The sequence below is a fragment of the Oncorhynchus gorbuscha genome, linkage group LG02, assembly GCF_021184085.1.
Source record: "Oncorhynchus gorbuscha isolate QuinsamMale2020 ecotype Even-year linkage group LG02, OgorEven_v1.0, whole genome shotgun sequence".
Taxonomy (NCBI): Eukaryota; Metazoa; Chordata; class Actinopteri; order Salmoniformes; family Salmonidae; genus Oncorhynchus; species Oncorhynchus gorbuscha.
This window is the reverse complement of record NC_060174.1, coordinates 44682219-44704622: the sequence shown is the minus strand read 5'-3', so window position 1 is coordinate 44704622 and position 22404 is coordinate 44682219. Positions and strand designations below refer to the sequence as shown.

General features: G+C 45.0%; 1 protein-coding gene across 10 annotated transcripts in view; it reads right to left on the bottom strand.

The window, feature by feature from the left end:
* Positions 1–7288: 7288 nt before the first annotated feature.
* LOC124002775 (homeodomain-interacting protein kinase 2-like) overlaps positions 7289–22404 on the bottom strand; it is a 98665-nt gene continuing 83549 nt past the window's right edge. For 2 of the 10 annotated variants that reach the window (XM_046310505.1, XM_046310521.1), the window contains exons 8-15: positions 20329–20551; positions 19242–19363; positions 15719–15849; positions 14101–14292; positions 12425–12763; positions 11646–11917; positions 11164–11339; positions 7289–11052 (exon numbers count right to left, since the gene is read on the bottom strand). In XM_046310505.1, coding sequence (XP_046166461.1) covers positions 10549–11052; positions 11164–11339; positions 11646–11917; positions 12425–12763; positions 14101–14292; positions 15719–15849; positions 19242–19363; positions 20329–20551 — 1959 coding nt within the window. In that variant the 3' untranslated portion in view covers positions 7289–10548. The remainder of the gene's footprint in view (positions 11053–11163; positions 11340–11645; positions 11918–12424; positions 12764–14100; positions 14293–15718; positions 15850–19241; positions 19364–20328; positions 20552–22404) is intronic. The other 8 variants (XM_046310544.1, XM_046310551.1, XM_046310560.1 and 5 more) reach the window with 6 other exon arrangements.

Here is a 22404-nt window from a genome sequence, read left to right as displayed (position 1 = left end):
CTGAACTACATCATACAGAAAATGTTGACCTTTTATTTTCCTTAAAGCATTGTCAGGGAAGGTAAGGGCGTCTGCTAAATTGCTCAAATGTAAATGTATACAATACATTATTTTCCCTACCTCGAATATTTGTTAGCAAAATCAATAGACAGACCACTTATAGGCTGGGATATTGTGATTTTATAAGAAACAGCGCATGTCAACAAATATAGACAAGACTATTAAACACTTTGAGTTAAATATGCAAATAGAGGAAAAAACTGATTTGACCATAATGAAGTAGCACAACAATAAAATATGGTTAATCGTTGCCATCTAGTGGCATAAAATGTTCAGTAGAACATTTACATCAAGGGTTGATTTGCAACTGAGCTCAGTCCGGTTGACTGTACCTGATACTGAATCAATCTACAGAGCTAGTTAAATATTTTCTAGGGCTATAGAGTTTATAGGGTAAAGTTGATTGTACCCACAACAAAAAAATACAAGAGTAATTTGGCATAAAACAGATCAACAGATGAAATGAGTGATTCATTCATGTATTTGACTCCAAGTGCAGTGAAACATCAACCATCAACTAACTGAACTTCACCTTCAGTGTGGCGTCTTTCAGGTTTCTTCAGGTGCACATCCTTTTGTCTGTCAAAACCATCCATCAATTTGCCACGTTGATAAACTGTATTTCTATCTGCTATTGCATTACATTTGATCACAACCCCCCCCCCCCCCCCCCCCCCCCCCCCACACACACACACACCAGATTAAAAAAGAATGATACTGCTATGACACAGGAGACTGGTGCCGTGACTTAACAGTTTAATGTAAATCCAAGACAAAGTGTGATTACATTTCTACACATATACAATATGCATATGTGAGCATACAAATTCTCATGAATAACTCGATTCACCTCGGAGACCGAAGAAATGATCAAAAGTGACAGTGAATAACAAGCTAGAACATAGTTCACCACAACGCCAGCCCCTTTTCACCCTACAGTTAGTAAAGAGGACAATTTAAATCACTTTTTTTTTTTCTATGACAAAGTTGTCGGTTAAAATCCTCCTGTAAATGTACAATGCTATCATTAGTTTTTCGAAGCCTATTATAAATTCACTCAATTTTTCTACAACGAAAATGATTAAGAGAAGCACACAACATCTTAAATGGTAACACAAGCGCTTAGTAGCCAATTACTCAACTTGTTAGGAGTTTAATGAATCATTCTTCTTATTCTCATTATTATATTTAAACATTCTATAAAGCCAGTAAAATATCCATTCTCATAACATACTCAGTAATATTAGTCTAAGGAACAGGGTAGATAGAACGATACATGAACAGATTGAAACAAGGAGTCAACAAACACTTCTCAAAAAATCCCTGATAAACGTAAATGAGAGACAATTAACAAAAGAAGTATACTAGGAAATACTGCAGCACACAATAGCCTGAACGACAACTTATGAGATTTGAACATCATTAACAAACCATATAGCAATGGACACACAACGGGGGTCAGGGTTTGATGCTTTTTAGGTCTTGAGACTTTGTAGAAAAATGTCGATTTTTACCCATTTCATTGGGAATGCTGTTGTGCAAGTACAAAATCGAAATCATGATCAAGATGACTGCAAAATGGCTACAGTATGACAGTTACAGCGCTTTACTGCTACGTCTCATCTCTTGTACCGCTGTCAACTGTGGAGAAATAAGGTTTGTGTTGGGCTTTATCTATGGGAATTCATTAGGCAAGAACCCATCCTCTGAAGGACTTGTTTATTACAATCTACAATGTTTATTTACAATTTGAGCTGGAAAGAACTAGCTAAAGAATAAACGTTCTAAACCAAATTGTTTCAAACTGTTAGTCCATAATCAAAAAAGAGACCTCTAACATGTCTTTAGCAAGAGTTGAGAAAAAAAAATCATAAAATACATTTTGGTCCTCAAGTACATGTGTACAAAAACTGGCCAAATGATAACACTTGATCTATTCCATTACAGACAGCATCAAACCCTTAACCAATTCAGCCTGAATCACCAAAGAAAAAAACAATGAAGAAGGTGATTCCCTTGACAAACACACAAACACACACAGACCAACTCTCATACAGAAAGGCTTTAAGAATGTGTTGTTACTGGTTTATGGAGTTTCTATCATGTATATAACCTAAATCATCCTAAAATAAGTACTTCTCCCACCTCCCTGCTTCTTTGGGAGAATGTGCTATGCAAAGCTCCAATGAAATGATTGCAAAACGTTTCAAAGGAGTGTAGTGGGTGTAAGATTATTATTCTTGTCTAGTAAGGTGTTAAAATGATTCCAGTCACTTCAGATGGGTTTGGCCTGAGAGGACTAACTGGAAATGTGTGCCATGTCTTCAGGAATGTTTCGCACTAACTTCAAACAAAACTCCAGGAAGAGTACTCGCAAACACACTGTGGGAAAAGTTGGAAGCTGAGCGCTTCTTGTGTAGCGAGAGTATTTCAAGAACAAAGCTGTACAAATACCAGGCTTCACAAAGAGGCCGCTTTACACAGCTCTCTTTCATTGAAACCACATCTTAAAGCTCTGATGATATCGTTCAGTTATTTGGAAGGCAGTATTCTAACATTGAAATGGCTACAGTAGCAGGGGAGAGACAATGTTTCAAAGTAAAGCAACTTCATTACCACAATAATTTCTTGACACTCTAAAGAAGCACATTTTGGTAATTGTAAGGTCACTGGATCTATGTTGATGCTCGCATTTCTGATTAATATTTTCATTAATAAAAACACATAACGCATGTTAAACAAAGTAGTACGATACTAACATATTTTACACATTTAAATACATGTTCTCATTCAAAATATAGCAAGTACGTTGAAAGAAAATTGAGCGTAAGATTCAAAGGGCTTCTCGTAATTTGCTAAATTTAGATTATACATGGAGAAAAAAAAATAGAATGAAATCGAATATATCATATTTGAAAACCCCATATCGGAATAAAAATGTTGACTTTTTCAAATGAATTTATGCTAACTCAAGTTGTTTTTGCTGGAATCACAGACTTATTGCATCTTGCATGGCAACAAATAATGTAGAAATCAAATCTTTACTTTAACTAATGGTCACTCAAGCAGAAATATTTAAAGCATTTCATTTACATTTACATTTACATTTAAGTCATTTAGCAGACGCTCTTATCCAGAGCGACTTACAAATTGGTGCATTCACCTTATGACATCCAGTGGGACAGTCACTTAACAATAGTGCATCTAAAACTTAGGGGGGGTGGGGTGAGAGGGATTACTTAACCTATCCTAGGTATTCCTTAAAGAGGTGGGGTTTCAGGTGTCTCCGGAAGGTGGTGATTGACTCCGCTGTCCTGGCGTCGTGAGGGAGTTTGTTCCACCATTGGGGGGCCAGGGCAGCGAACAGTTTTGACTGGGCTGAGCGGGAGCTGTACTTCCTCAGTGGTAGGGAGGCGAGCAGGCCAGAGGTGGATGAACGCAGTGCCCTTGTTTGGGTGTAGGGCCTGATCAGAGCCTGGAGGTACTGAGGTGCCGTTCCCCTCACAGCTCCGTAGGCAAGCACCATGGTCTTGTAGCGGATGCGAGCTTCAACTGGAAGCCAGTGGAGAGAACGGAGGAGCGGGGTGACGTGAGAGAACTTGGGAAGGTTGAACACCAGACGGGCTGCGGCGTTCTGGATGAGTTGAAGGGGTTTAATGGCACAGGCAGGGAGCCCAGCCAACAGCGAGTTGCAGTAATCCAGACGGGAGATGACAAGTGCCTGGATTAGGACCTGCGCCGCTTCCTGTGTGAGGCAGGGTCGTACTCTGCGGATGTTGTAGAGCATGAACCTACAGGAACGGGCCACCGCCTTGATGTTAGTTGAGAACGACAGGGTGTTGTCCAGGATCACGCCAAGGTTCTTGGCGCTCTGGGAGGAGGACACAATGGAGTTGTCGACCGTGATGGCGAGATCATGGAACGGGCAGTCCTTCCCCGGGAGGAAGAGCAGCTCCGTCTTGCCGAGGTTCAGCTTGAGGTGGTGATCCGTCATCCACACTGATATGTCTGCCAGACATGCAGAGATGCGATTCGCCACCTGGTCATCAGAAGGGGGAAAGGAGAAGATTAATTGTGTGTCGTCTGCATAGCAATGATAAGAGAGACCATGTGAGGTTATGACAGAGCCAAGTGACTTGGTGTATAGCGAGAATAGGAGAGGGCCAAGAACAGAGCCCTGGGGGACACCAGTGGTGAGAGCGCGTGGTGAGGAGACAGATTCTCGCCACGCCACCTGGTAGGAGCGACCTGTCAGGTAGGACGCAATCCAAGCGTGGGCCGCGCCGGAGATGCCCAACTCGGAGAGGGTGGAGAGGAGGATCTGATGGTTCACAGTATCGAAGGCAGCCGATAGATCTAGAAGGATGAGAGCAGAGGAGAGAGAGTTAGCTTTAGCAGTGCGGAGCGCCTCCGTGATACAGAGGAGAGCAGTCTCAGTTGAATGACTAGTCTTGAAACCTGACTGATTTGGATCAAGAAGGTCATTCAGAGAGAGATAGCGGGAGAGCTGGCCAAGGACGGCACGTTCAAGAGTTTTGGAGAGAAAAGAAAGAAGGGATACTGGTCTGTAATTGTTGACATCGGAGGGATCGAGTGTAGGTTTTTTCAGAAGGGGTGCAACTCTCGCTCTCTTGAAGACGGAAGGGACGTAGCCAACGGTCAGGGATGAGTTGATGAGCGAGGTGAGGTAAGGGAGAAGGTCTCCGGAAATGGTCTGGAGAAGAGAGGAGGGGATAGGGTCAAGCGGGCAGGTTGTTGGGCGGCCGGCCGTCACAAGACGCGAGATTTCATCTGGAGAGAGAGGGGAGAAAGAGGTCAGAGCACAGGGTAGGGCAGTGTGAGCAGAACCAGCGGTGTCGTTTGACTTAGCAAACGAGGATCGGATGTCGTCGACCTTCTTTTCAAAATGGTTGACGAAGTCATCTGCAGAGAGGGAGGAGGGGGGGCGGAGGATTCAGGAGGGAGGAGAAGGTGGCAAAGAGCTTCCTAGGGTTAGAGGCAGATGCTTGGAATTTAGCGTGGTAGAAAGTGGCTTTAGCAGCAGAGACAGAGGAGGAAAATGTAGAGAGGAGGGAGTGAAAGGATGCCAGGTCCGCAGGGAGGCGAGTTTTCCTCCATTTCCGCTCGGCTGCCCGGAGCCCTGTTCTGTGAGCTCGCAATGAGTCATCGAGCCACGGAGCGGGAGGGGAGGACCGAGCCGGCCTGGAGGATAGGGGACATAGAGAGTCAAGGGATGCAGAGAGGGAGGAGAGGAGGGTTGAGGAGGCAGAATCAGGAGATAGGTGGGAGAAGGTTTGAGCGGAGGGAAGAGATGATAGGATGGAAGAGGAGAGAGTAGCGGGGGAGAGAGAGCGAAGGTTGGGACGGCGCGATACCATCCGAGTAGGGGCAGTGTGGGAGGTGTTGGATGAGAGCGAGAGGGAAAAGGATACAAGGCAGTGGTCGGAGACTTGGAGGGGAGTTGCAGTGAGGTTAGTGGAAGAACAGCATCTAGTAAAGATGAGGTCGAGCGTATTGCCTGCCTTGTGAGTAGGGGGGAAGGTGAGAGGGTGAGGTCAAAAGAGGAGAGGAGTGGAAAGAAGGAGGCAGAGAGGAAAGAGTCAAAGGTAGACGTGGGGAGGTTAAAGTCGCCCAGAACTGTGAGAGGTGAGCCGTCCTCAGGAAAGGAGCTTATCAAGGCATCAAGCTCATTGATGAACTCTCCGAGGGAACCTGGAGGGCGATAAATGATAAGGATGTTAAGCTTGAAAGGGCTAGTAACTGTGACAGCATGGAATTCAAAGGAGGCGATAGACAGATGGGTAAGGGGAGAAAGAGAGAATGACCACTTGGGAGAGATGAGGATCCCGGTGCCACCACCCCGCTGACCAGATGCTCTCGGGGTGTGCGAGAACACGTGGGCGGACGAAGAGAGAGCAGTAGGAGTAGCAGTGTTGTCTGTGGTGATCCATGTTTCCGTCAGTGCCAAGAAGTCGAGGGACTGGAGGGAGGCATAGGCTGAGATGAACTCTGCCTTGTTGACCGCAGATTGGCAGTTCCAGAGGCTACCGGAGACCTGGAACTCCACGTGGGTCGTGCGCGCTGGGACCACCAGAGTAGGGTGGCCGCGGCCACGCGGTGAGGAGCGTTTGTATGGTCTGTGCAGAGAGGAGAGAACAGGGATAAACAGACACATAGTTGACAGGCTACAGAAGAGGCTACGCTAATGCAAAGGAGATTGGAATGACAAGTGGACTACACGTCTCGAATGTTCAGAAAGTTAAGCTACGTAGCAAGAATCTTATTGACTAAAATGATTAAAATGATACAGTACTGCTGAAGTAGGCCAGCTGGCAGTGGGTGCGTTGTTGACACTACACTAATCAAGTCATTCCGTTGAGTGTAATAGTTTCTGCAGTGTTGCTATTCGGGGGCTAGCAGGCTAGCTAGCAGTGTTGTTTACGTTACGTTGCGTTAAAAGAACGACAATAGATGGCTAGCGAACCTAGAAAATCGCTCTAGACTACACAATTATCTTTGATACAAAGACGGCTATGTAGCTAGCTAATTTCAGCTTCATTTCAGATGAAGCAGGTCACATATTACATTCATGTTGTGCTCGTGACCATTATTTTAAAGGTATTATTGATATATATTTTTTTATTCATTTCACTCTATAGGTCATTCCATGGCACACTAACTTATAACATGTTTTTGTTTAAAAAAAAATTCATTTGCTTACAACATTAATAAAGCTAAAATACAACTTTAACAACGTAAAAAAAACACTTATATAAAACAATTCGAAGAATTCCATTTTTACATTTAGGGGGAAACAAGTGACAGATATCAAATAATACATATTTCAAATCATAGATGTTTGAGAATGGTGGACTGCAATTGACAGTAAACTAATTCAAAATAGCTCAACCAAAAGCAGATATTGTGGCAACTCTAATCACTCATATGTGTGTGTTGTGCACATACTGTATGTATTTCTACAGTACTATATGTGCGCACATCTCACTTGTCATTTGTGGACTTTTGTTTTTCCCACCAAAGAAATTTGACACGTTGATGATGTACAGCACAAACACAAACAATCCCCAATGTGGTCTGGCAATAACTTCTGGTCTAAACATGTACCTTTAATGCAGACGCTATTGCCAGACCACATTGGGCATTGTTTGTGTTTGTACTGTACATCATCAACGTGTCGAATTTCTTTGGTGGGAAAAAAAGAAACGTCCCCAAATGACAAGTGAACAGAGAGCTATAGGGGCTGTTGGGTGTGCAGTATGGATGCCGGATTCTCTCTGCAGTGGAATGTTTCAGTAGTCTACCCCTTTATGGAGGCGCCAAACTCTCGCGTGGAAAAGCATCTCTCTTATGTGTGTGCTTAGGCCCACAGGCCTTATGGAACGGAACAAAAATGTACAAACAAAGGTACGACACAGAACAGAAAGAAAATGATGCAACCAGCAATGTATACCTACGGCACGGTATCTCTACACGGTATCTCTACACGGTATCTCTACACGGTATCTCTACACGGTATCTCTACACGGTATCTCTACACCACATCTTTGACTGCCAGGACCCCAAGGCTTGCATGGTGGAGCCGGTTGGAGGGAGCGCGGTGGCATATTGGTGAAGTACCAAGATGCTGTTGTTTTAGGTTTGGTTTGAGGAGCAAACCTGGGTCTGACCCACTCAAGCCTAAATGACCTACAGTACCTATAAGGGCCCCAATGGATCATCATCAACTTCACAACCTTATTATTGTCAACGGTGCCTGAACACGTTACACAGGTACACACACCCTCCTAGGAATACTTAACATCAACGTACAGCAACTCCCAGTTACAAATCAAAGTAGAAATGAGCCTAATAACAAATCATCAAAACACTCGATTGCAACTATCTGTAAAATAACACAATATATACTGTACCTACAGCCATTTCAAAAGTTCAATGGTAACATAAAAATAAAACAATCACTTCAAATGCAAGTACTATGGCATGATATGAAGGGATAAGGGGGAAGGCTCTTCCTAAAACCACAAGCAGTTCTGATGTGCCCACTTAATGAGGACAGTATAACATATAACAGAGAGATTATTCATATATCATTGGCTAAGACAAAATGAAACGGATGTTAAATTGAGTAGCAAACACATAGAAGCAATAGGCCAATCAGTTCTCTTACTACATATCTGGTATCCCTTTCTGGTGGTGAGGTGTCTGTGAACACATTCCAAAGACAAAACAGAGATAGTGTTAACAAATGAAGCCCATTTCATAGGAAGACCTTCCAGGTGTACACTGTAGCATTTCTGTTCCGTTCCAGGCTCTCGCTCTCTGCTGAGAGGTGCTACACAACCCTCAGAGCAGAAAAGACTAAATCACTTCCATTTATCTTTGCAAGACAACAACAACACAACAACTTGTATCATAGTTAGGTGTGCATCCATGTAGCCAATGTAACTCCTACCCACTGTTCCTACCAACCTGCTCAGTGCCAACATGCTAATTCTTTTAGTCCAATTAACATGAGGAATGCCACACTACCACTCTGCCATCCTCAGTTCCTACCCATACCAACCCAAATCTTTCTAGTAGCCCTTCACTTACTCAGATCTGGGTTTAAATACTATTAGAAATCATTTCAAACACTTTAGCTGGGCTTGCCTGAGTTTGCCTGGCGCAATGGAAGTAATACTTGCTAAACTGCAAACATAGCCCATCTGGCAATCCAGGCAGGCTAAAACAAATGTTCAAAGTATTTGTAAGATTTGAAATATTATTTGAGTCCAGGTCTGACTCCTACCCAGCAACCCCTCTCACCAGCCCTCAATACTCTGCTTCCCCAATGCAACCAACCAGACTCTCTCTCACTGGCCTTCTCGGGATCTCAGCCATAGCAACCACAACTTCCCATCGGGCCTTTGCTATTCTGTTGTCGAACCCTGGACTCTGTCACCCTCGCCCTGTGTTGAACTCATCACATACATGTTTTTGACATTCACATTCTTGTATTTCTGCATTTTCCATTGCCCCAAAATGGATCCTTGTGCTAATACTTCTCTGTTCTATCATTCCTCTGAACCAATTCCTCGTGTGATGTAAAAACAAAGTAAGACATCTCAAACCTAAGCCATCGTATGTATGGATATCACGGTGAGAAAGGCTAGTACTGTACACATATTAACATTAATACCCAGCACACAACGTGACGAGGATTGATCTAACAACTTTGGTTCAGTACCCTAAGCAAGTTAAACTCATGCACACTTAACAAAAAAGCCAAAGGTCAGGCAAATATGAACTCTGACCTCTGACCTCTGTAGTATACTGTCATAAGGATAGGAAACAGAGCTAGGGGCTAAGCCTACACCTGGAAGAGAAATCAAAAACTGCCCCGACAATAACATGTCAAACCAAGGAACCAGTTCCAGCTAGTCTGTTGGTTCTCAAGGTTCCAGCGACATAAACTGTGTCGTTATATCTGTAAGGCACTACAAGGGAACAATGGTCAAACCTAAGACTGCGGAGGATTCAGAGAATTATAGCACAAAGGTGCAAGAGGAGGTGGACTACACACACATGGCTGACAGTAGCACACGCACACACAGATAATCACGTTGTACATGCCTATGTTATTATAACCACTTTGTGCAATCACATTGGAAAAAAGAGAAACAAATAAATTCTATTGGTATCAGAAAAAGCTCTTGATAAAAGAATCTGGGTGCAGACTGCTACATTCTAAAAACAGGGCCCGGCTAAGACTCCTATACCTATAACATAAGTCTCCTCAAAAAGGTGAGAACGAAAAATCGAAGGGAAAATAGCTATAAATACATTTAATGTTTTTTTTGTCTTTCGTTGGTTATATTTCCAGAAGATTCCTGACTCCGGTTGTCTGTTGGAGAAGGAGGTTGCTTCGTTCTCTCTCCCACACCTTGAATGATTTGGAAATGTTTAAGACAGTTCAAGGCCATCGTTATTTTTTAAAATTCTTTGAAGAGCAGCAGGTTTCCGTATTTCACCTTCATTCCCAAATCCTCATGGGAATTCTCACAGTGGGAATTCCAACATCCAGAGAGGGACCCCCAATTCAAGAGGAGAAGACAAAACAAAAAGCCGTGTTAGAAGAACAGAAACCCTCCATCTCTCTCAAACGCCTGTCACGAAGACCTTGCTTTAAAAGAATGAGAAAAATAAAATAAAACCAAGAGAGAAAACAAAGCAAAACTGGCCCTTTTGGAGAAAAAAATGCACACCTCCTTACCCTTAGAGGGGCTGTGTATTTCCCTTTTCCTCTCTGTCGTTATATCTTCAAGTTAAACGTGACAGTTTCATAAAGAATGCATGTCTCTCTATCTCTCTGTCCGTGGAGTAGGGATAGGGAGGAAGGAAATGGGGTGAGCAGCATCAGTAGTGCTGGGGTTGGGGTTGGGGTTGGGGTTGGGGGGGGTTCTGGGTCTCCAGTGTGTTGGCTTGGCTCTAGAGGTAAGGGTACTGGTTCACCTTGGTGGGGCTCAGTGGGTATCCAGTGTAGACAGTGGAGGCAGGCGAGGCGCTGATGTACGTCTGGTGGGTAAACTGGGCCTGGTACTGGCTGTGGTGGAGGGTGGGCGAGGGCAGCACACCGTGCCCCATGCTGACAGGCACCTGGTGGACGATGCCCGGTGTGTGGTATGTGGCGTGTTGGACCGTGTGGCGGGCCGAGCCCTGAGTTGCCACCAGGTGGGCCACGGTGCCCGTGGAGCCCAGGGCGACGGGTGCGGCGGTGTAGGTGTAGAGGTGAGGCTGGCCGGGCAGGTGGGTGGCAGACAGGTGGGTGGCAGACAGGTGGGTGGCAGCCAGGTGGGTGTGCACGTTGGCAGTGTGAGAGGGGCTGTTGTGGTGCTGGAAGGAGTAGGGGGCCTGGGCTGCGATGGTCGGGGTGATGTAAGCCTGCTGGCGCCGGTGGCCTCCGTTCCTCTCAGCTACCATGTGCTGCTGGGCCTTGAGAGGGAGAGACACAAGGATGGAGTCAGTGCAATCCAAATTCTAGTCTGTCAGAGACAAACTTTCCTTCACGGTAAATGATACAAGGTCATTTGGATGGGTTCTTACTTGGCTCTCTCTCCATACCTGGCTGAGATTGAGAGGCTGCTGCTGCTGGAAGGGGTGTGGCCCCGAGCGCTGCTGTCGGTAAGCCATACCCCCCGAAAGGTGGTTGTTGCCAGACATCATGCCCACGCCGTTGGAGGTTTTGAACTTATACGCCGAATTCTGATGATTCATTGCATCTGAAGTGTGTAAATGGGACAAGGTAAAGAGGTCAATCCAGGTCAAGAAAATAATACAAGTACAGTATACAAACACAAAACACCCAATTGTTGACCAAGGTAGCAACAGTAACCAATGGGGCGGGACTTAGTGAATGGGTAAACTGGAGTACCGACAATGATAATAATGACCATATTCAACTCAAATAAAAAAATAAAATCTCTACAGTATATAGTATATAGTACAGTATATAGTATTTCCTATACTCTAGATGAGTATCGACCATCCCTCCTTGTCTACATGGGTGTGCGGATCTGTGTAGGTACCTGTGTAGATATCTGTGTAGATACCTGGCATCAGGCGCTCACACTCGCTCAGCACCTCGCTGGACTGGCTCTTCAGAGGGGGGATGATGATGGTGCGGGGGTTGTTGCCGTTGCTGTAGTTGTCCAGCAAGGTGGTCTTGGAGTCATGGTAGCCGTTGTTGTTGGCCAGCCTGGACTCTACGGCATAGGGACTGTTGTTACTGGACAGGTCCGAGTCGGGGGAGTCGTGTACCGTCACACAGCTGATGACGTTCTTCCTATGCTTGGACAAGCTGCAAGGAGGAGGATGCACTCTATTTAATGCTACATATAGTACTCATCAGCCTACTAACCTACTGACCAATGTTTGTGTCGATACCATAATAACTTGTGAATTCAGATCAATTCACTGATAAATGCCCTTATGCCAATCACGTCCAATCTTATTACAGAATTCAATCAATCAAACATATTTATAAAGCCCTTTTTACATCAGCAGATGTCACAAAGTGCTAAAACAGAATCCACAAATAGCGAGAAACGCAGATGTAGAAGCACGGTGGCTTGGAAAAACTCTCTAGAAAGACCAGAACCTAGGAAGAAACCTAGAGAGGAACCAGGCTCTGATGGGTGGCCAGTCAACTTCTGGCTGTGCCGGGTGGAATTGTCTGGAACTGAAACGAAATCAAACCCAACTCTGTCAGTAATGACACTAAACATGGCCTCCTGTTTTGTATTAAACCCTGGCTCCCAGATCTCTGCACATGTGTAATGTCTGACCCAAAATAGCTGACTTGTACCTGGTATGGTTGGTGTTGCTCTGCTTGTGATCATCCTCCTCGTCTGTGTCACTGCTGATGGTGATTATACTGACAGCGGGGCTGGGTGTATCAGGGATGATGATGGTCTGACGCGGCCTGTTGTGGTGCTGGTGGTGGTCCTGGGTGGTGCTGGAAGCCTGCTCTGCTTCACCCACTCCCCACCCTCCGCAACCCTGTGGGGGTCCACAGCCAGAACTGGAGGAGGGGGCGTGGTTCTGGAGCACAGCACAGCGTGGAGGGGTGTTTTCCTTCACCCGTTTGGAGCGCTGTGGGGACAGTACCGCCTGGGAGGAGGACACCTCGTATGCAGACACGTTCCTGCCAGGAGAGAGAGGAGAGAAGGATGAACCATTATTAGGTTAACAACTACTACATACTACATACTTCTTACACATGTAAAAGGTCCTGTGTATGGACATAATAACAATACTTGAGACACTGGCCAGGTAAGGGTCAGCAGAATATTATAATTTCTTAAGTTTCAGTTTCGTCTTCGCGTGGGGAAAGCGTCCTTGTGTTCTGATTGGTTGATGGTTGAAAGTCAGCAGCACCGGTCAACTGCGGGTGATGGCCAGTCACTGACTGTTTTGTGTTCAGACCTAAAGAGACCCTAGTTGAGAAAACGAGTTGTGTAGGAGATCCTAGTTGTGTTAGAGATCCTAGTTGTGTAGAAGATCCTAGTTGTGTAGGAGGTCCTAGTTGAGAAAACGAGTTGTGTAGGAGATCCTAGTTGTGTTGGAGATCCTAGTTGTGTAAGAGATCCTAGATGTGTAGGAGATCCTAGTTGTGTAGGAGGTCCTAGTTGTGTAGGAGATCCTAGTTGAGAAAACGAGTTGTGTAGGAGATCCTAGTTGTGTAGGCGGTCCTAGTTGTGTAGGAGATCCTAGTTGTGTAAGAGATCCTAGTTGTGTAAGAGATCCTAGTTGTGTAGGAGATACTAGTTGTGTAGGAGATCCTAGTTGAGAAAACGAGTTGTGTAGGAGATCCTAGTTGTGTAGGAGATCCTAGTTGTGTAGGAGGTCCTAGTTGTGTAGGAGGTCCTAGTTGTGTTGGAGGTCCTAGTTGTGTTGGAGGTCCTAGTTGTGTTGGAGGTCCTAGTTGTGTTGGAGGTCCTAGTTGTGTTGGAGGTCCTAGTTGTGTAGGAGATCCTAGTTGTGTAGGAGGTCCTAGTTGTGTAGGAGATCCTAGTTGAGAAAACGAGTTGTGTAGAGATCCTAGTTGTGTAGGAGATCCTAGTTGTGTTGGAGATCCTAGTTGTGTTGGAGGTCCTAGTTGTGTTGGAGGTCCTAGTTGTGTTGGAGGTCCTAGTTGTGTTGGAGGTCCTAGTTGTGTAGGAGATCCTAGTTGTGTAGGAGGTCCTAGTTGTGTAGGAGATCCTAGTTGAGAAAACGAGTTGTGTAGGAGATCCTAGTTGTGTAGGAGATCCTAGTTGTGTTGGAGATCCTAGTTGTGTTGGAGGTCCTAGTTGTGTTGGAGGTCCTAGTTGTGTTGGAGGTCCTAGTTGTGTTGGAGGTCCTAGTTGTGTTGGAGGTCCTAGTTGTGTTGGAGGTCCTAGTTGTGTAGGAGATCCTAGTTGTGTAGGAGATCCTAGTTGTGTAGGAGATCCTAGTTGTGTAGGAGGTCCTAGTTGTGTAGGAGGTCCTAGTTGTTCTTACCTGGCAGTCATCTGATGCTGCTTGGTCTTTTTGGAAGAAGAGTTGTTGTTATTGGTCAACGGTTGCCTCATCACATGGGCCACGCCCACATTGAGAGGCTGGTTCTGGTTGGATGGTAGGGTGACGTGGCCAGTCAGCAGCGCCGGCTGTTGCATGATGGGATTGTAATGGCCACTGTGCTGGTGAGAATTCCTGAAACACAACATATGTCTCATCACTACTCTGAACCTGTGTTTTATGTGTATGTGTTTAAGTTTAAACACTGTCATGGAGAACTTGCCGATTTTAATCTCTAAGCACATATCTATAACAGCACATACGCACATACTGCTTCATTTGAGGGACTAGAGTTTAAACAAAGCATGTGTATTTCCCAGAGGAGCCTGTGGGTGGCAGCAGTCACCGCATGAGACAGAGGGGAGAAAAGAGAGCGGAAGAGGGGAGAGCATGCGGAGCTGACACCAGAAGCTATAGAGGGATAGCGCTACAGAGACGTGTGACACTTTCACAATCATCTTTGTGAGGATAATGGAGCTGTGGGTGGCGAGAGAGAGAGAGAGAGAGAGAGAGAGAGAGAGAGAGAGAGAGAGAGAGAGAGAGAGAGAGAGAGAGAGAGAGAGAGAGAGAGGAAGAGAGAAAGAGAGAGAGAGGAGAGAGAAAGTGAGAGAGGGGGAAAGGGAGAGAGAGGGGGGAGAGAGAGCGAGAGTGAGGGAAAGGGAGAGGGAGAGGGGGAGAGAGAGAGGGGGAGAGAGAGGGGGTGAGAGGGTGGGAAAGGGAGAGATTGGGGAGAGAGGGAGAGAGAGAGAGGGGGAGAGAGGGATAGAGAGAGGGGGAGAGAGAAAGAGAGAAAGAGAGAGAAAGAGAGAATATATATTAGAGAAAGAGAGAGGGGGGGGGGTAGAGAGGGGGGGGGGGTAGAGAGAGACGTGTCTGGCCAACACCCTGTCCTTAGATGGCACTGCTAAATTACACACACACACAAACACACTCATATACCTGCATCCTGCTTATCTTCCTGCAGGCACCATCCATCTAACATGTGATCCATGTGACATGCCATGCCTGGGATGATGTCCTTTTATGTGCATACATCTCATCTCCCTGAGGTAAATGTGCTCTTATAAAAGCCTCGCTGTTCACTTATAGACTGTGATTCATAGCAGCCCTCTGAGTGCCTGTCACAAGGCCATGCTCCTCTGTCAATCAGGACACTGCTGTGCTGATCCTCTCTGCACTTTGTAAACATCCGAACTGTCGCTGTTGACCAGGCTTTAATACACAGTTGGTCAATGAAACTAGCCTGGAATCCAAAGCGATACGCTCTGTCTCATAATGGTGAAATGGAGGATATAAAATTGGATTGCAGGCTACAATGAAACTGCTCTACCTTTGTCATTTGGCCTCACTTACAGATATGCCAGGCTTATACTGTTGGTATGTGAGACCAAGTCTAATGTTTCATGACTATTCTGGTCTTATAGGTTTTGATCAATTGATTTGTTATGGTAGTGTCTTGCATCTTTTCAGATGCCCAGCCCACATGTGCTTATAAGACACTGGATTGACAAAAAGTATACCACTTACAGTGTGCAACATAAAGAGGAGGCATGTTCTTTACCTCCAGTTAGCCAGGGGCTGTGAGGCCATCATGGAGTCTGGGATGACGGTGGCGTGCTGGACCGAGGTGTGGGTAAGCTGCTGCCAGGCCGGGGGTAGGAGTATCTGCTGGGTGCCACTGGGCCAGGCCTGCTAGGGGGAGAGATGGGGAAGACAGGGGAGATAGGAAGTGTCAAGCCCTGGTCAAAGTATTTTGTGTTTATCTTCATGTTTGGGTCAGGCCAGGGTGTGGCATGGGGTTTTTGTATTGTGGTGTGTTTTGTCTTGGGGTTTTGGTGTGTATATATTGGGATTGTAGCTAGTGGGGTGATCTAGCAAAGTCTATGGCTGTCTGGAGTGGTTCTCAATCAGTGGCAGGTGTTTATCGTTGTCTCTGATTGGGAACCATATTTAGGCAGCCATATTCTTTGAGTTTGTCGTGGGTGATTGTCCTTAGTGTCCTTGTAACTGTCTAGTGTTAGTTTGCACCAGTTTAGGCTGTTTCGGTTTTCATTACATTTCTTTTTTTGTATTGATTCGTGTTTACTTCGTTGTTTATTAAACATGGATTGCAATCTACACGCTGCAGTTTGGTCCGACTCTCCTTCACCACACCTAGAAAACCGTTACAGGAAGGAAGAGAACAAGAAGAATTCTGGACAGCCTCAGAATGAAATAGAACACTATTTCCATTCTATATTGTATTCTATCATATCTCTAATTAACCCTGCGCTTCAACCATGTGAGGTATACTTAAGCAATAAGGCCAGAGGGGGTGTGGTATATGGCCAATATACCATGGCTAAAGGCTGTTTTTATGCACACCGCAACGTGGAGTGCCTGGACACAGCCCTTAGCTGTGGTATATTGGCCATATATCACAAACCCCGAGGTGCCTTATTGCTATTATAAACTGGTTACCAACGTAATTAGAGCAGTTTTGTCCACCAAGTTTAAACACTCAGTTTATAATCAGTCTTAGGTAGGATGAACACATCCTAAACAAATGTGTTGTTATATCTCCCATTGTTTTAATTCCAGAGATTAAAGCAACAGGGAAAACAAGAGAAAATAATTGAATGCGCTAAAGTGTAACAAAAGATAAGGACTCCCTGTAAAAACACAAAACAGCCAATAGGTTTGCAGATACAAGCAGAACAACTGGCCAGCGTCAGGCTGTTTAAACAAAACCAGTTGAATTCTCTGGCCTTGCAGACAGCACACATCAACAGAGCATAGATAGGACTTTGGATGTTTGATAAAGATGTGTTGCCTCTCCCCTCCTGGTTCCTGTGTGTGTGCTGAAGTGTTTGGCATTATCCAAATCAGTTCCGCTTTTAATTAAATCCACATTGTTGCTGTGAAAGGACCTGCTTTTGTATTACGCAGAGAGTTTCCAGGCATAATATGCCACGAGTCGAGTATGTGTGTGTGTGTGTGTCTGCAGCCCTAATAGTTTAATGCAGCTCTATTGATTAGCACTTTAATGTGGGGTTCTAATGAATTGTTCCTTTATTAGCATTTGCACATTCTATTTACCTTGGCAGCATCGGTACGTGTTGCAGCACACAGCACAGCACAGAGGACAAAGCACTCAATACTTCAGCCTACATCTGGGCCGGGCTCATACGGAGTGCCAAGCATATACATCTCCAGGTCTGTTCTTTGAGTGGCGTCCGCATTTCTTGGCACAATGTAACTGTTCAACTCTACTGTTAAAAAATGATTGTGAGGTTGAACAGCGTACGACCGCTAGCTTGTGGGAGTGGAATTGTTTTGTCTGAGGTACGTTGGGAGAGATGATTAACTTCAAACAAAAACAGTCCATGGGTGAAGGGGGAGAGAGGCATCTTTAGGTCAATAAAACATGACCGGGCTGTGGTTGGATAAAGGACACAGGCACAGCCAATGGAGACAACCTAAGCCACTTGCAGACCCCCTTTACATATCCCATGGTTAAATTCACATCTCAAGTCCTTTTATCAACATGCCAGAACCCATTAAGAGCCACTAATACTTCCATCGCCTTCTCTCCACCCCTCTATCTCTTCATCCATCCTGCTCACTCCATTCCTGGCAGTATGCATTCCTCTCTTGCCGGGCGTCTGTGTTGTGTAATCGGCCTGTCTGCCCCTAACCCGGTTAAGAGGCCCTTTTCTTTTCTTCCCAGGCCCATCGCCCCAGTAGCAGCGGTGCTAGCTAGTTCCCCGCCTCCCAACAACAACCTCTTCTCCCCGAGGAAAAAACCCTTTGTCACCTCAGGGCCCTGAAAGCCCTGGCTCTCACTCCCCAATTGTTTCCAAATTTTCTGCATTCCTGATCCAGATAAAGGTCCTGCCTGGCTGCCTGCGTGGGGGCCCTCCTTCACAGCTCCACCACCTAGCCTCAGCTCTGCTCTACAGACACCCAGAGAGATTGAGCCCGACCTGGGCCGAGGGTGGGCTGTGGCTGCAGAAAGGCCTGAAGGCTAAACCCACCCACACCCACTAGAGACCTCCCAGAGCAAAGGCAATGAGGGATTTAGATCCAGTACTTCCACGTATTGGATGTGCTACTTATCTGTACAAACGGAATGCTTTGTACTGTAGAATTGAATATACTGTAGAAATATTGTATGAAAGCTTCTTTTGAGGCAGTCTTTCTGAATGAATGCTATAAATGAAGTTAATGCTATAGGGTATAGGGTGACCTTTGAAGCCTTTTGGAGTTGAGCGAACCCCTCAAAACCCTCAAGCGTTTCCTAATCTGTCCCTCTCTTCTGAGGCCTATAATTCCAGAGTGCCTGACATGGAAGCAGCCCTAAAGCTAATCATCATTTGGAATCTGACAGATTAGTCTTCTACACAGCACAGAGAGCCTCGCTAGTTGGCTACTGCATGATTAACAAGAGATAAGGGAACCCTTCTTACTCCTAGGACTTTAAAGCGCTTATGGAAATTTCCAGAAACCAGAGTGGGAGGTGGCCTACTGCTCCACTTTACGACTTTATAGTCTATTGTAGGAATAATGCATGGGTATGTATGTTCTTTCAAATGACTGTACATTAGCTGGTAAACCTACTACAGCTCCACAAGGATTTTAGTGAGAACTTTGAACGCGAATAAACAAATTCTCCCTCTTGTTCATCAAACCATGGCAGCCTCTTCCTCCAGGAGAAAGGGTGGGTGGGAGGACACTAGAAACAGGGTTTAACTCACTCAGGCAAAGCAGCTACCAGCAGGGGCAGAAGGATCACAAGAACACACAGACTTACTCCCTGCCTTGATCAAAGGCTAGCCTGTTACACTGATGTAGGTAAAGGACACAGAGGTACAGCCTGACATTTCCAAAGTAGCTTTCATCAACAAAAGCATACAAAAGACCCTTTTAGCCATATGTGTGTTTAGGGAGACATTCATGTCTCCCAGTAAATAGAATAGGTTCAGTGTATTGTGCACCGCAGGGGAACAAAGATGAGCTATCATTATGAGTTCCTGAGATGCAATTAAGGGACTATATGTGGGCCCCCTGATCACCACGACGACGGCCACGTCACTACTCCCTACCTGTGTCAACAGGCCTGTCTGGATCTGCAGCGGCTGAGCGCCGGGGGCCTGCGTCACTATAGGAACGGCATTCTCCATCCGCACAGAGTAGCCTGTGTGCTTGGACGGGGAAGCCTGCAGCCCTGAGGACACACAACAACATAGATGAGGTCAACAACAACAACAATGATGGCAAAATTGTTCAAGAAAAAATATTCATTTCAAAACAGTTTTTTAGTGATACTGTACTCAATTACGGATTCATCTTGAAAACATTAAGTGAGTAATGACAACATAAATGATATCTATATAACCCTTGGTTGAGTGGAGCAAACAGGAAATGGAAATTCTTATCCGCCGTTCCACAGGAACCCCTCCCCCCAAAAAAAGAATGTTTCTTTCAGTATTAACCTCATAAACAGAAGTTAGACCAGAGCGGTGGTTCAAAAGCATCAATCATAGATAAATGCATTTTTAAATGACTAATTAGCTCATAAATGTATCACAGCATATCTCTTCAACATGAAGACTGCCGTGGCCTTGGGGGGGTCAGTGGAAGTTACAGAACAAAAAATCTACACAGCCAGTGGTGTGCAGTGCCTGCTCACAGCTTGATAAGCCCTTCTCTCTTCAGGAGAAAAACAAAACTCCCCGGTGCTGATCTAGTCTACTGAAACTGACTGAGCCTTTGACAGGCAGTGTTTGAAATAGGTGCCGTTACTCATTTTGGGTGCCGGTACTGTTTATATTTCCTTTTGAGCTAATATTCTATAAGACGAATAGGAGCTCAAGCAGTAGAAGCCGGTACTCAGCACCAGTGAGCTCCTTCCCAAGTCCAGCACTGTTTGCTATATAAAGGCTTATAGATGCTATTTTAATTCACTCATTCAGCATTTATGTATACAGGTAATCTTGTTGCGATCTTTTATCTTTCTGATGCTTTTTCAAAGTAAACCTGTTCCAAGATGGCGGCAAACAATCCATCGTTACATACACCTAACCACTGATATGGGACCAATGCTTAAGGTTAAGCTCAGGGATAGAGGAAGCTGATCCTAGACCTGTGGCCTTTTTACACAGCATACACTGTGTTGGTTTAATCTCTTACCTTGGAAGCCTGGTGGACAGACGATGAGGGCCTGCTGGAAGGGGTCAGGCCGGGCAGGACAGAGTTGAGGGGCCCCGGGCTGCAGGGGCATGCTCCTTTGGGCCACGGCAGCCATGGAGGCTGCGGACGGCTGGTAGAGTGCAGATGGGTAGTTTAGTATGGAGACTTCGGGGTTGGCAAGGGAAAGGGTGGCACTGGTGGTGGAGGGAGCCAGGTTGGTGGCCTAAAGTAAGAATGGGATGGGAAACAAAAAGCCATGAGGAAATGCTGGGTGGTGGTGGTAAGCTCAAAAGGTTCTGAAGGTTGGTGGGTTGCTGGGGGGGGATACTATCATAACTCATCGCGACATAAAATATCATTGTCATTTATTTATTATGCGTTAGATGTCTTAATGGTACATTAGTGATACATTCAAACAGAGGGCAAAATTAGGGCATTGTAATATCTCTCTGAATATTATAAATATCAGTGTGATATTTCTCAGCCTGTGTCCATCAGCTTTAATGTACTGTACATGTTGCATTTCAGTGAAAAGAGTGAAAGAACCTAGAGAAAGAGAGAAATAGAGTATGTGATGGAAAGAGACAATCAATGTGACAAATCACTTCCATCACCAACCTAGTATCTGATAGTGCTATAATTACTGTACATAAACAATACATTGAGCCACAGAGGATTATTTGTCCATACTGTACATGTACATACACACATACTGTTAGAGCTGCCACAAGTATGCACGTCAATGGAGAATCTCTCAATGTATTGTGTACACAACTAAATATCCACATACATGTACACACTCAGAGGCTTCAATGAACCAAACAGAAACACTGATCTGGGTTATATTCATAAGGCACCAAACAGATGAAACTGGATTGAAACAAAGAGGGACTACCTGAGCTGGTCCAATAAGAAGCACTTGTTTTTGTTTTCCGTTGCAAAACGTTTTGCTACATTTTGCTACAGTGAGCCTAATGAATAAAACCCAGGTTAGTGGAGACTGTGATATAGAGACGAGACAAAAAGACAAATCCTTTCTCCTCCCAGTGTCTTTGTCCTCCCTCTGGCTACACAACAATATGTCTCAACGGACCCAAATAATCCTGGACCCAGTACTCAAGACACGCAATTATCTCTGTGAAGGGTCAACATTGAAAGAGCCAACTGGATTCCTGAGTGACAGAATCGAGTCTTATGCAATGCTCTTAAAATGCAAATGTTGCCAAAGTCTAATAATGAGCAGAGTAGTTGCTGGGCAAACTGACATTTTGTCTCTCGGCTTCACTATCTTGACTCCACATCTTTATCCTTGAGCAGACATATTTCAAAAGATGTCAGGCACTTGCTAATTGCGTGAACTGCTGTAAACCTGGGTCGTATTCATTAGGGCATACCGTAACAAAACGGTTTGCGACGGACAACAAAAAAAGCGGATTCTTAATAGACAAGTTCAGGTAGTCCCTCCCTGTTTTAAGTCTGTTTTCTTCTGTTTGGTGCCTAATCAATACGACCTTGGACATGGGGAGATCATCGATGAAGCCTAAGTAAGGCTTAAAGATAGCTTTGATAGGAACAAATGTTTTTAAAGACACCCAGTGCGCTCAGATCTTAACTCAAATACTATTTGTTCGACAACACCCGGATTAATTAGCGTCTTTTCATTAAGCCTGAGTGGTTGAAAATTCAGAGACGGCACATTCATTTTTCATTTGGCACATTTTAGCTCGATGAGCACCGGGGGAGAGGAGTTAATCAATATGCAAGTGTGGCATTCATCATACACAACACAGAGAGAGTGCCTGCAAATAAAAAACTCAAAGACATTTCAATGTTTTCCGGCTAAATAAATCGCTTACTTAGGGCTGCTCATACCACACAGAACCAAGTTGCTCTGATGGCGAAGTAGAAAAATGAGCGTTAAGCTATTTATTACAGTGCAGTCTAGGTTTTACCTCGACCTGCACAGAGTGGGTTCTGTGCCTGTCAATATGTTTAGTGATAAAGAACACTGTTTGCCAGAAAAAAACGAGAGCTGCAAATCTAATTCAGCACAATCTGAAAAATGTAAGTATGCAG